This window comes from Halyomorpha halys, unplaced genomic scaffold (assembly GCF_000696795.3).
Source record: "Halyomorpha halys isolate HHAL.00 unplaced genomic scaffold, Hhal_1.1 Scaffold657.1, whole genome shotgun sequence".
In the NCBI taxonomy this organism is placed as follows: domain Eukaryota; kingdom Metazoa; phylum Arthropoda; class Insecta; order Hemiptera; family Pentatomidae; genus Halyomorpha; species Halyomorpha halys.
The window spans coordinates 84272-99655 of NW_027105368.1; the positions used below are offsets into that span (position 1 = coordinate 84272).

At 32.5% G+C, this 15384-nt stretch overlaps 1 protein-coding gene across 2 annotated transcripts in view; it reads right to left on the bottom strand.

Annotated features, from left to right (window-relative positions):
• LOC106685093 (ABC transporter G family member 23) overlaps positions 1-15384 on the bottom strand; it is a 207867-nt gene that overhangs the window by 51808 nt on the left and 140675 nt on the right. For both annotated transcript variants that reach the window (XM_014427586.3, XM_024364304.2), the window contains one exon: positions 2257-2312. In XM_014427586.3, coding sequence (XP_014283072.1) covers positions 2257-2272 — 16 coding nt within the window. In that variant the 5' untranslated portion in view covers positions 2273-2312. The remainder of the gene's footprint in view (positions 1-2256; positions 2313-15384) is intronic.

Consider the following 15384-nt stretch of genomic DNA (forward strand, 5'->3'; position numbering starts at 1 on the left):
TAGCCTTGGCCTGCCACTTCCTCTGGTCCGATGCAGCCTACAGTCCAGCAACCTCCTCGGGATCTCAACCGCTGACATCCTGACGACATGGCCAGCCCAGCGCAGCCTCCCCAGTCTTATGTGCCGCACATATCACATCTCCCTCCACGAACAGCTCGTAGACCTCCCTGTTGGTTCACCTCCACCAATTCTCGCCAACCTTGACACAGCCAAATATTCAGCGAAGAATTTTCCTTTCGAAGATCAAGATTTCCTTTTCTTCAGCACTTGTCAGGGTTCCGATCATGAGTGAGGACTGGCCGGATTAGTGTCTTGTAGAGCTGGCATTTGGTGCGGCGAGTGACAGCTCGACTCCTCAAGTGCTTCCTAAGTACAAAATAACATCTGTTGGCCTTTATAAGACGCTGGCTTGTTTCCAGGGCGATCCTGTTATTGCTGCTGACCACTGCGCCTAAATAGGTGAACTGGTCGACACATTCAAACGTAAATGGATCCATCTTCACCTCTCCTCCAACAGCAGCCACTATACCACGGCCAGCTCCCATGTATTTAGTTTTTGCCTGGTTAACCGTCATGCTCATTGCTTCTGCGTCTTCAGCTAACCTCAGAAATGCCTCCATCAGCGCCTGAAGTATCTCGCCACCAGGTCCAAGCCATGGGCAAATCCCAGCACCTGTACCAGCCTGTCAATGATTGTTCCAGAGGTTTGTATTCCGGAATCCCTAATTACATTTTTGCTTCTAATTAACTCAAGTTTATTAACCTATTTTTTTTTTGTACATATATATCAAATTGTTTTTTTCACCTCACACTTCATTATTTATTTTTTGCAACGACATAACAGTCGATCTTTTTTGTTTATATTTTAATTAAATTAAATTTGTGTATCACTTAGGTTAGAGAAGGTTATTTTTTATTATTTCATTTTCTTCATTATTTTATGATATCTCTGTGTGTGATATTTATTTCAGGTCCTCCGTGTTATTTAACCCGAACCAGCGAATATTTACTCCGGGGAAGAAATCAGTTTTTCACTAACGAAACACTCCTCGCCCCAACAGTAACATTAAGTAAAAAAAAAATGATTTAAATCTTAAAAATTTTATTCGCATGTACCATAACATAACCATACTTTTTTTAACTAAGTTTGTATAATTTCAGTATTCTAGTTCTTTTAAGAATGAGAGATATTTTTTGAACTAAGACTTGCCAGATTAAGAAATAACGTTCTAGTCTGAATTTATCATTTAAAAAAAGCATTGTTAGCATTAATTGTACATATAAATATAGGTTTAATTCCAGCTACAGTTAATTCTGCCATTACGAAGTCCTCCAATAAATCTTCCGGAGTCTGAAATTTCATCTGAAACGGCTCAGGGGCTCAGGAGTAGGAATTGTCCTTAAGAACTAGGGCGGCCGCTCGCAAGGACAGCCAGGAAACGGAATTGGTTTACATAACTTATTTAGGACAAAATATTATTATTAACTGAGAAAATAATAATATTTCATGTCAAGTTCTTCTACAATACTCACTATCATGAGAGAAATGGAATGAGGTTACCCTATCTCCAAAATCCGACAAATAATAAATGAGGATAACTTAAAACAATATGATCGCAATTACATAATTGATTTTATTGCGAGTTCCAAGAGCCTAAGATCGATAATGATTTTCAATTGAGTCGTTAAAAGTACATTAGCTATTTTTGCAAATTTGAGGGGGTTAAAACCAAGTTGGTGTAACTGGCATTTACAACGAGTCCAGATTCCGATAAAATAAAAATAAAATGTAGACTATTTTATATTACAATACCTAATAAAAATTCATATCAATATTGAAATTAATTCTCACACAAAGCTGGGACTGATCTCAATAATTTTAATAAAACTAACTGTTTCACAAGTGAATATTAACATACACCACTCTAACTTTAATCCCCTCATTAATGATTAAATTTGTTGTTAATAGTGACTACTGATAAACTGGATAACTAACAACGCACTATGACTAATCACGTGTTTTTTTAAGAATTTAGCCAACGATTTAAATTCTTAGGCTGATGGTAAAAGATTCAGATTTTATTAAGTACATTAGTTTCATCATGCCATCTTATTATTTCTAGAATACATTATATAGCATGCAATCCTTCCCTATGTCACAATTTACGACTACAATAAATTAACAATCAATTTACTTCAGACACAAACATATTCAGCAATAAATTTAAGAATTATGTATTCATATAAAGTACTTACTTATTTTTATTAACATTTATTCTTTGATGATGTTCGCTCCCAGGAATACTTCATGCCTGAAAATAGAAATAGATTACTGATTATTTGCAACAATATTCTATATCAATGAAATTTTGTTTTTTGTTATTTATTGACATTTACAACTCTATTTACATAAAAATACATCTCGTAAATTTGATGTTAAATTATAATGAAATGACACAGGCTTGTAGAGAAACTCAACATTGGTAGCACTCTAAATTTCTACATTAGAAGGTCTCGAGGCCATCTTCTTTCCAGGGACCTCTGAGGATTGACAGGAATAGAAGAGGAAGTAAGGTTAGAAACTTAACTTGTGGGTTTGGATGGTTAGGGAGTTTATAATGGAATGATACCTGGTTTGGGATAGATCGGTTACAATTGGAATTTATGTATGATTTTATATGTGACAAATTAAGGAGCATAGAGGATTTAAGGAAGGAATTTAGATAGTAAGGATTGGTTATGATTTGATTTCAGATGTTTAGTGGAACCCCAAAGCTCAACTCTGTATGCCCAGATAGACCTTATAGTCGTGTATATCAACCTTTTGTAATGAATTGGAAGTTTAGACCGTTTTTCTCTTAAGTGTTGTAATAGTCGGAATTGACTTGCATCATGCCTCTTCTGTCTTGTGTGAGAATTCCAAGTTATTCGTTTGTCCAGATGTTGTCCTAGGTAAAGGATCTGTTAAAAGGAGTAAGAGCAACATTATTAAATGGTAGCTAATGGTACATTAGGCTAATTAGTAGGTTTACGACGAAGGGTAGAGATGGTTTCATGGGATTTATTTTAATCCTACAATTTGTACACCATTCTCGAAGGGCTTTTATATGGGAATTTGAGTTTGCAATTTAAGGGTTATTATTAATTGCCAGCATACATGTGTCATAGGCATACGTGGTGAGGATAGTATTGGTATTTAGATGCTGGCAAATAAACATTTTAACTGACATTTCGTAGCGTATGCGGCAATACTTAATAGTTCCGAAAAAATCAATGGGATTTTGATTAAAATATAATACCGTTGTAAAATAACATAAATATTAATAATATCTAATTTTTTTTTTTAGTTTCCAATAATTCTTTCGACATCTTTCTAGAATGAAGCATTAATTCTTATTTTATTTTATTTTTTATAGAATGGTATAAAGTTTTTTCTGGATAGTCTAGTATAAACTATCCTCAATTGTACAGGAGTTAAGATAAACAAGACGGGAGATGGAATTCTACTTGCCTCAGTTTGACCTTCAGTAGCGACTAATTACAACCATCTACACTTCTGAAAGGTATTATGGTCAGTAATTGTTGATAAGGATATACTGATTCCTGGGTAATCAAAGAAACAGATATGGCCAGTATGGACTCTCAAACTTCTTTCTTTAATAATAAAGGTCTGACAAATCCGAAGGCTCGATGCCGATACCACGAATCGCTCTTTATATTCATCTTTACAATGATGCCGTTTCAAACCCTATTCTACTAAATTAGTTTTAATGCAATTCTCCCATCTACGTTTCGGCCTACCCCTCGCTTCAGCGTGTATTAGCATTTTAGGGATCCGCTTGTTACTAAGCTCTACAACCTTACACGCAGCAATGCTATGACTTGAATGATACTTACTGAGTGTAGTCTTCTTAATTCAGTGTTGTGTAGTCTTCTCCCGTTAATTCATCCTTTTTGGGTCCAAATATTTTACGTAATATTTTATTTTCGAAAACCTTAACGCGCTATTCATCCCTAAGAGTAAAAGGCCACGTCTCGTATCTATAAAAAACAGTGGGAAGGGTAATAGTTTTGTAAATTCTAATTTTTAAGTTTTTGGATGGTAGGCGCCAGGTAAGCAGTTTCGAAATTGAAAAATAACAAGCATTTCCCACCTTCAACCTCGCTTCTATTTCTTCATCAATTTCGTCTATTCTAGTTACCGTAGAATCTAAATACTTAAACCTACCTACCTGTTTAAACGTATTTTCTCCTATATCTATATCACTGAAATTGCTCGCGTTTCTACTGCCAATCATATATTATGTTTTATCCGTATTTATTTCATGACTTCCTTACTGGAGTTTATTAACGCGGTTGTATTTAGTTCTATCGTTTTCTTGTCCTCACCCAATAATACCAAATCATCAGCATACCCAAGCACCGGTATTTTACCACCCAAAGTTAAACCCTTTTCGGTATTCATCACACTTTTAATGACGTATTCTAGTGCTAGATTAAATAAGATAGGTGACAAACTTTTTGCTTTACAAAAACAAAGTAGGAAGTGAGTGAGCAGGTTTAGGTGGAGACGATGTAACAAATTTCTTCAATTTGCTTTTCAATAGACAGCTTTTTAAACTTTTAGAACTATTTCAACAGATAGCTAATCATAAAACATTGGTTTTACGATCATCTGCTCTATTGTGCATAGACAATAAATGTGTTCAGAAGAAATTACTTTTCGGATTAGTTATGAAATTATCTAAAATGGGAATTGTATGATTACGGACTTCTAGCTTACGCAAGAAATATCTGAGTAAGAACTATTAATAGACGCAGGATAAGATCTACATTGAAATACTGTAAGATCTTTTGGTTTCTCAACAGGATCATTTTACCCAAATAACTAACTATAGATATTTGCAATTGTGTGTGTGAACATACTTCTGTGTTTACTATGAAAGTTCCTTTGGCACTATGACTCACGACATAGCTTAAAACTGATCATTTAGTCATACAAATCAACTTCGAATTAAATAGCCTGAGATTACGTTATAATTCGATGATGATTCGCTTGAATGCCCGCTTTAAATAGTTCGAAATTAGGACCCTCAGCTTGTCTGCCAGTAAAGTCCTTGGCTTCCTCCAATTAGACCCTTAATTGATACATGTGTAATTATACTGAAGATATCAAACTCCAACTTGGATATTAAAGATAAAAACAAAACAATGTTGCGGATAAAAACAGAAAGAGGTATTTAATATTAGTACATTAAGTTTCCGTATAGGTAGTCCACGGAGCACAAAATATCATCTTGAAATTCTTCTGTCGAATAATAATACATAAAACTATGTTAACAATGAAAACAATTTTTGTCAAGCTGTAGCTTATATTAAGCAAATTTTTACACAGATACAATCAATATTTTGTAGAGACAGCCTTTATCTGTAGTTCTCAACTGAGGGAACTACAGATAATAAACACAATTTTGCACAATTTTAATAAACGCAATTTTGCTTCAATATTAGTACTAGATTGAAACAATTCGGAACGACTGACCTAGGAAAATGTGGTCAAATGTTTTTCCTTATTAAATATGAATTTTCGAAAAAAAATCGGAAAAGAAAATTTTTTAGTTTAAACTTTTCGCCCTACGTCGGCGTTGGATTCCTTAAAAAAAAAAAAAAAAGAATAACTTCAATACTTGTTGGAGCAATCTATACAAAGCTTTGCAGTGGTTTAAGGCTCTATAAACTACAAAGTTAAAAACTAAACAGATTAGAACCGGAGACATAAAATAAAACGTGTGAATTTTTTTTTCCTATTTGAAACCCATATTTTGCCCCTATAAAAGTATTAAATCTACGCTGGCTAGTAGGCTTAAAAAGCAGACATTCAGCTTTCTAATGGTTCTATTAACGCAGTGAATTTATGAACGATAACAGAAAAATAGTCACCTGAAGAAAAAAAAAAAATCCACGGAATAAATTGAGGTGAAAATGTCTATTTTTTAAATTTCTTTGAAAAATGGTATTTAGTACTTTACTGCGTGTTCCTATTGTATAATGATAAAGATGATTCTTTAGGTATTTATTATCTAAACAACAATGTTTATACTTGATATTAAAACAACACGTTCACAATTATTATAAACATAAACATTCAGTTTTTTAGGCAACGAAAAAAACACACAAGTTCTTCATTATTAATTAATTGATCATGTGGCGAGAGATTTCAAATGGGTTTGCCACTAGAACAAATGTAAAATAAGGAAACATTAAATAAATTATAAATAAAAATAGATTTGAAAGAAATATACAAGAGAAATAAAAATGTAGATAATAATTTCAATAATTCAATAATAACAGTGGCAAACCCATTTCAAACACTCTTTGCTAACGTCAACTATTGCCGCTGAAGACGTTAATAATCTTGCCATCCTAGTACTTTGAAATGATACTAAAAACGAATATGAAATGCTGTTTTCTAAAAACAAATTTGCTGACCTACTTTACCCCGAGGCACATTATGTTTTTATAATATTTGTTATTCCTTGAAAAGAGACGAATCGATTGGTGTACAATAACAGTGACAAAAGCATATACTCTCTGAGATACAAACCAAAAACGCTTAATTTTGTTCATAACTTTTTTTATACTGGAGAATTAGGGGATTTCAGTATCTCTAAACCCATGGTGAAAAGGAACATTTTGGAAAAAACAGCGTGTAAATCGGTCCAGTAATTCAAAAGTTCATTAAGTTGTGGACAAAGATTCAACCATTCCCTTGTATATGTATGTACAGATTGTTCCTAATATATATATATGCTAAGTGATAGGTTTAACAGCTAAATGCACAATAGAAGTGACTTAAAATACACTTTTAATAACCCAATTTTCAAATATTTTCTGTGAAAGACCCTCTTTACAAGTGGGGGCGGGCTATAGATTGGTATCTGGTTTATATATTACACAGACAGTCAATATTTCCACATAAAACAGAGATTTACGTGGTGGGCGCTGCAGCGATCCAGGGGGTGGTGAAGGCCACAGGTGCATTTGGGGGCGATGCATAACTACAAGTTGTCATGGTCAACAATAATACTACTGACGAAAATAGAACCAAAGATTACTAAATTGTTAGCAGCACCCGGTTCATCCTTCTCATTAAGATGATTTCGAATGTTTTAATTTTTTTTTTGTATTACATTCCATTCAGAGTTCAATAAATAGTTTCATAATTTCAAAGTTCAATGTTTCCAATTTACTCCTTTCTTTCCTATATTTTATGAAAAAGGTAGACAAATTAATACATAGATATTTCCTATTAATTGCTATTAAAATTTAAAAAAAAAGATTTCCTGGGGGTGCTAAGCAATATTTTTCCTGGAAAGGAGCAGTAGGACACAAACGTTTGGGAACCAATGATTTAAAATATCACTAAAGTAGTCCCTGACCGATTTTTGAGTCTAAAGTGGCCAAAACAAGTCTGTTTTGGGACAATCCTCTCTTATAAGGCTATTAAGCCGTATTTTTCTGTCATATCCGAAGTATATGTCCGTCTTAAATATGATTAAATTAATCTATACAATAATATTATTATTAAAAAAAAAAAATCAACTTCATGAAATAAAGAGGACCTGCAGTATTATTTTACGTCTATACCAGGAAATAAATAAATTAGAATTTGATTCTAGTAACTTTTGTAAATTCTACATTTTTGTACTATAACTTACCATTTAGTTCTTAGCATTTTAAATCGACAACCTAGGATAGGATGAATCACTGAGATAATAATATTTATACAAATATATATCATCCTTTGACGAGGTGAGGGGGTGATCTATACTATAAGTTACCATTACTATTATTTTAATGTATTTATTTTTCTGTTTCTTTTTCTCATGTTGTTTTTTTTTCAGAATAATTTAATTATTTATTCTATTAATTGTATAAATATCGTTTTTATTTTTTTTAGTACCAAATAGGTCTGGGGGGAGGGGGAGCCTTACATGGTTAATGTAAGAGGTACATTTTTTTTTTAACAATTGATTATGGGTGGATATAGTCTCAGACAAAAATCACCCCTAACTATAAACAATGTTATAAATAAAAAAAATTAAGATAAAATAAATAGATTAAAATAATAATTCTTAATAAAACATAAAAGTAAAGTAAATAATAAAAACAGTGATATTTATGGATTTAACAAAATAAATAATTGACTTCTAATGGGAGAAAAAAAAGAAAAGAAAATTAATTTAAGAAAAATATTAAAATAAAATGTTTGAGTGACAATAACAGAACTGATTAATATAGAACTTATAACAGGATGTAAGGGTGTCTCTTGTACGAGACTATACTCCACCTCCCCATTTTCAACTCTTAAAAAAACTGTTATGATAACCATGAAAGGCCCACCATACCGATTTGGAAATATAGTAATAATAAAAAAAAAAAATACATTTCTTAGTAATTAACCGTTGGTTTAATGTTTCAGTATTTTTTAAAATGTTTCAATTTACTTATTGTACTTGTATTTTATTTTTATTTTTTAATATCCTATGTATCTTAATTTCTACCTAAACAAAACTCTAGATTTTTTTTTAAGTTGGTAGTTCATACAGGACTCCTTTATAAACTGAAAAGAGTTCTTCCCAGCACCAACTATCTAATCCTAAAGTCTTATTTAGAAGAGAGATACTTCCGGATTCGACAGGGCTCATCACTATCCTCATATTTCGCAGCAGAAGCTGGGGTTCCGCAGGGATCTATTTTAGCGCCATTATTATACACTTTGTATACCTCCGATTTACCCACAATGGAACACACTCTCACGGCCACTTATGCCGACGACACAGCCATTTTAGCCAAGCACGGCGACCCAGCACAAGCCTCAGAACGATTACGAATACACCTAGCTCACATCCATGAATGGTGTATCAAATGGAAAACAGGGATAAATATTGAGAAATCTGTTTTCTACACGAACGAAGTTTAACCCGGACAGACACAGTAAAATACTTTGAATTGACATTAGACAAACGACTTACATGGACCCCTCACATAAAAATAACAAAACAAAAAGCTAAATTTCTGACTTAAATTATTATTTCATCTTTTAAATAAACGATCAAAATTACCACTTTCAGGAAAACTAAAGATTTATACTTACCTTTTCAGACCAATTTGGACTTACGGTGCACAAATTTACGTATATGCCAAAAAAACTAACATACTGAAACTGCAACAGTTTCAATCAAAATTACTAAGACTGATCAGTAGCGCTCCCCCCTACATCAGTAACAAAAACTTACGAACTCCCTACGTACAAACAACCATTAAATCACTATATAAACGGTTTCACGACGCACTTCCAACACACACTAACCCTCTAATTCAAGGACTATCAACACTAGACTTACCAGATACGAGACGACGTTTACGAAGGAGCTGGAATAGGGACCTCTTAAATTGATTTTTAAATTTCATTTTTAATGGAGAGGCATCATTGGATGACCTTAACCTTCATGCCTTCCTGACTTTTTTTTTTATTTTATTGTTTTTGTTTTTTTTCTCTCTCTCTACATCTCATTCAATGGTTGTAAAAATACTTTTACAGTTGTTAATAAACTAAATAAAGTAAAAAAAAAGAAAGTTAGTATTTGTTTCTCTTTTGTTTTGTACACTAATATTGTTGTATATTTAATTTTTTAAATAGATCAACTGATTGCCCTGAAGGCTCTGTCTACTGAGATAAAAAGTAGAGATACTAAAATTATAATAATACATTATTGCTCAAATCAAAGTTTACATCATGAAAAATCCTAATATCTTGTTCTTTTCTAAAAACGTGACTAAGACATTTAAAAAGGCTAGGTCGAATATTAGTCAGTGTTTTCCCCAGAGCTTCCTCAGTCCAATTAGAGGTGCCCTCGGTTTGAAGAGAGAAGCTGAGTCAGATGTTTCCTTTCCCTCAGACTTCCAGGCCCTCCCTAGCACTGACATGACGGAACACCATTCCAGGTGGGACAAGGCTGATGTCTGAATTCTCTCGGGCTACGGAAGGCGCTAGCAAGGTCCCAAGCTCTATATTTAGCCGAACCAAATCACTCTGGAGTCTGCCTTTGTTTACGTCTGATTAGTTGAAGACCAGCCGAAAATCATAAGTTTAATTAAGAAAACATAATATATATTTTTTATATTGGAGAGATCCATTTATCGATAAATACTGTAGAGAGAATAAAATTGAAGGTAATGATAAAAAGGGATATTTAGGGAGAGTAATCAGTAAGCATTTATATAAACCCGTCCGGTATTTTTAAAATAATAAAATATAGAATTTTATAAACATTTTTAAAGATACAAATTACCGGGATAAGCAGGAAGATTTAAAAAAAAAATCAGAATCAATTATTAGCAAAGATACAACTTATATGGATTCTTTTCTAGGGGAAAAAACCTTTACTTCTTCTCTTCTTTATTTTGTCTTAAAGAAGACATTTCCAACAACTTGTCTATTATCTGGTGTATATCTAAATATTACTTTAAATTTATATCCTATTTTTGAGTGATTTATTGTGATTACTAAACTTTGTCATATCTTTAGTACTACTTTTTAGTAGACTTCCATCAAGATGCCAATCTCTTGTGTATTAGATTGTGCTCATTTATTTATTTTAAATATATAAATAAGAAAATATTAGAAGTAGTAAGGTTTTATTTAGTTATGTAATAATTTATTACGATTTTTAGTGTGAAATTGATACTTTTTATTTATTGATAGATATTACAATCTTCCACACAGTTGTGGGCAATAATTAATATTGATGAATGGTCACATTCATACTAAAATAAAATGAAATAAGAAAAAAAAAATAAAGTAATGAAAATAAATCACATAAAAATAATTAAAATCTCTCTTAAAATATATACAAACAGAAGGATAAAGAAAATGAACATAATCAAACTATGTGTATGAAAAAATAATATAATCTCTAGTCACATTTACACTCTTATATACAATATTTACATAATCGACCTGTGGATCCCTGAGCCCACTCGTGTGGGGGGTATAGCAGAGCTCAAAACGTCTCAGCGCATCCCTCTCGCTGCATCACTGGTAGTGAGCCAATGGAGGCTGAGCAATTAAGATTTTAAATTAGTTATAGTTTATCTCTCCGACAGATTATTTCAAGTAAATCGCAATGGCGCTTGTGATTCTGCGTATCCCTATTCCGTCAGTCTGCTGGTGAACCTCAGAGTAGTATTCTTGGTCCTATCCTTTATACAGTTTTCACAACTGAGATCCCAAACCATCTTAACACTATCCTCACCACGTATGCCGATGACACATGTCTATTGTCAGTGAACAATCATCCTTACATTGTATCCCAAACACTCCAATCCCACATCACCACCTTTGAAGAATGATGCCAAGATTGGAGAATTAAAATTAATTTCAATAAATCCCACCAAATCACATTTACACTTCGTCGTAAACCAATGACCTCATGCCCTACAGTATCCTATTTTAATACCCCACTTATTCCTGTCGAACAGATCCGTTACTTAGGACTACATCTGGACAAACGACTGACATGAAATCCTTAGATACGTTTGATGTTCACAGGTTTAACTGTTCCCAAAGTTCAATTCTAGTTCAATATGTGTTTCATTAGAAATATAAAAAAATTATTTATATAAATTAGAAACCTACTGACTGCCCTACAGTATACTTCAATAATGTTGCTCTTACCCCTGTTGAACAGATCCGCTACCTTGGACTACATCTGGACAAACGACTAACCTGGAATCCTCACACAAGACCGAAAAGACAGGAAACTGCTCGTCGATTTCGACTAGTACAACATTTACTAGACAAACGGTTTAAATTGCCAATCCATTACAGAAGACTGATCTACATGACTATTATATCCAATGACTGTATGGCCTATCTGGACATACAGAGTTGAGCTTTGGGGCTCCACTAAACCATCAAAATCCTCCCGAATCCAATCCTTACAGTCCAAAATTCTTCGTAAACTCCTTAATGCTCCTTATTTTGTCACAAATCAAGTCATCCATCATGACCTCAATGTCCCATATGTTGCCAATTTGGCCAAAACCAGATACCATTCCTTCAAACTTCCCAACCACAAAAATCCACTTGGTTCTAACCTGGCTCCTCCTTCATTACCTAATAATCCTCCTAGGCGTCTGAAAAGAAGATGGCCTCGAGATCTTCTCCTCTAGAAATATTATTGGAGTTCTGTCAATGGGTAGACTCTCCACATGTTTGTATCATGTCACTATGTCACCTACAGCAAATTTACTTGTATATATCTTATACAGTTGTAAATAACAATAAATAAATTATTTAAAAAAATAAAATTAGTTATATGTTATTTTATTTGAATGTTGATTGAGGAACCTTTTATAGTAATAACTCATAAAAGAACAAAGTCAAAATTGTAATATTTGCCAAAATATTGTGATTATAAAGGTTGTAATTATTAAGTCCTCTTAAATAGCAGTACGCAACTGATAGGTTAACGTTTCGCCCAATCAGGCATCACGATAGAAAAAAAATCATCTCCGAATATTAAATATCACTATATTTGTTTCGTTTCTTTTAATAAACGCTAGGATACCTGGGATTGATACGCTTTATCTCGATGATGGGTCAATTTTATTGAACATTTAATGTGAGATGTACCATCTTCGCTCTGTATTCATGTGATCTTGTCTTCTGTCCGATGGAGTCTGACTTGGCAGATCAATAACTGATTATTTATTTACTGGGTCATGAAAGACATGAAGGTCTTTGTAATCTCTGATATCATCAACAAGACATTTTTTCAATTTAAAAAAATTAAAATCATAATACAATTTTATATTTGATTTTAAAACAAATAATAGAAACATTATAAGAAAAAATATATTCGATTTTCCATGCTGTTTACGTTTAAATCGTCAAAAACTATATTTTTTTTTTTGTTTTTAGTTTTCGGCGACTTACGCCTCAAGGACGCTTATGATGAAATAAGTGCCTAATATAAATTCTTCTTAAAATCTAATTCACTATTATAATCCATCAAACCTTGTTTCACGAAAAACTTTTTTCGAAAAATCTTTTTTCTTCTAAAAATGGGTCATTGACAGTAATTATTATGGAGGCTATTAGTGGTCACGACTGCATTTCGATTATTGATTTCCTCTTTCCGCAAAGAAGATTTTAAAGGAATATGAATCTTACAAAATCATAAAATTTTGTTGTTTTTTAGCGCTAAATAATGGAATACAGAAATCAATTGTACAATAGAATAATTTTGATTAAAGTACCTGAAATATTGTAGCCCTTATACAAGTACGGGGGGTTCTTAGTCCAACTAGGGGTTTCCCATACACGTATTATATTGAAATTTATTCATGTATTTATATTATGTATTTGTGTTTATATATTTATATTCTATGTATTTGTATTATGTATTTATACTACATATCTCTATCGGTTCCTGATGGGAACCGACTGAAAAAATATGCGCTATATTTAATTCAAACACTAGATCCATGGACCCCCTCGCCAAGGTATGCTTGATATGAATATCTATAATTAATCATTGGAGTTCCTTTCCAACGGTATCTATCGTGTTTACCAATTTACTATGCTATTATATATGAGGTGACATGCAGGGATTCTTAATTATAAAGTAAAGTCTTTGTTACATATTTTATATTTACAATTATATATACATTAGTAAGAACCGGCGGTTCCTTTGTAATGCCGATAAAAGAAATTATTTCAAGTTAAAAAATTCCAGCTGGTGCCTCCCATTACATATCACAAGTAAAAAAGAGCTTCAGTAATTTTCTTTCAAGTTATAATGCTTTGAAATTTGAATGAGAATTAATTATGTATGTTAAAATTTCTGATTATGTCAACATGGAACTCTGGAAAATTAGTATACGAATAATTTTTTTTTTTAGGTTAGTTTTGAGGGCTTTATATCCCTTTTGTTCTTGAACGCATACCCACCAAATTCTCAAAATTTTAGATTTTCTAACCTTTCTAAACATCCTAATCCTTTGGTTCAATCCTTATCTAGTTCCACCCTTCCCTAAAATCCACCTCGAAGGTTGAAACGGCAGTGGCCAAGAGAAGAATTGTAAAATGAAAATCGAAAACTGAAGTTCTAGCAATGGTCAGATGCTCCGTTTATGTAGAGTGATTGCGCACTTGCTCAGCCTCCACAGGCTAAATTCCAGAGACGAGGTGAGAGGGCTGCGCTGGGATCTCGAAGACGCTTGTTGTACCCCTCATGCGTGAGGGATAGAGTGGGCTCGGGGATCCTCAGGTCGAGAGTGTACATATTGTATATAATAATTGTATATAATTGTGCAAATGTAACTAATGTTTATTTTATTATTATTTTTCTTTTATTAGTTATAACTTTACTTATTTTATGTTATCCTTATTTTTTCATGTACATAGTTTGGTTATAATCATTTTATTTATATGCATATAAACATTTTATTTATTTTTATGGGTTTATTCATTTATTTTTATTTTTTAAATTTTGGTATGAATATTTCTCACTATTACTTATTGCCCAACGTTGAGCCAGATTGCAAACATCCTAACAATCATAGAAACATATATATTATCCTTTTACTAAAGAAACTTGTTTACAACTAAGTCAAAAACACTCTTTATTAACACTTGAAATGTTGAACGTCTCGGAAAACCTTTTCATCATTAGGGACAATCTTGACTATAAATTCGCACCCCACATACAACTGTTAAATATTTTTTGCAGGCTTTCTTCTGCTCAGGTCTAATAACATTAGTCGGATTAATTTGTGAAGATGAATAGGATGAATAAAAATAGGGTATTAATAAAAACTGTAACTAAGAAAATATTGAACGAAAAGAATTCTTTCAGGGCTCAATTTGAAGATTGTTAAATATACTGTAAAGTAGATCATAATGTCTATATTCCTAAGAATAGTAATTTTCATAATATTTGCCAAAGATTACAAAATGTTTTTTCTCGTTTTTGTTTAGAAAAAGTAATGGATTTGAAAACAATGCATCTCGGGAATCATTGAACATAAAATAAATCAATGAGTGCTGTAATTGAACCTAGTTAAATGCACTATTAATTAGTTCATAATGATATTTCAGCTAGCTGCAATACTTTAGGAGTTATTGCTGATAAACCTTCAAATATATGGCAACTATTTTGAAAAAACTGCGATCTTAGCACTACGGATACTCAGGGAGAGATAAACTCTTTGTTGTAGTTTTTTTTAATTTTTTACCCTAGAATCCGTTTGAAATTTACTTTTAGGTACAGCTGAAGTTTTTTGGGGGCGCTCGTAGCGACGTAGGTTCGAATC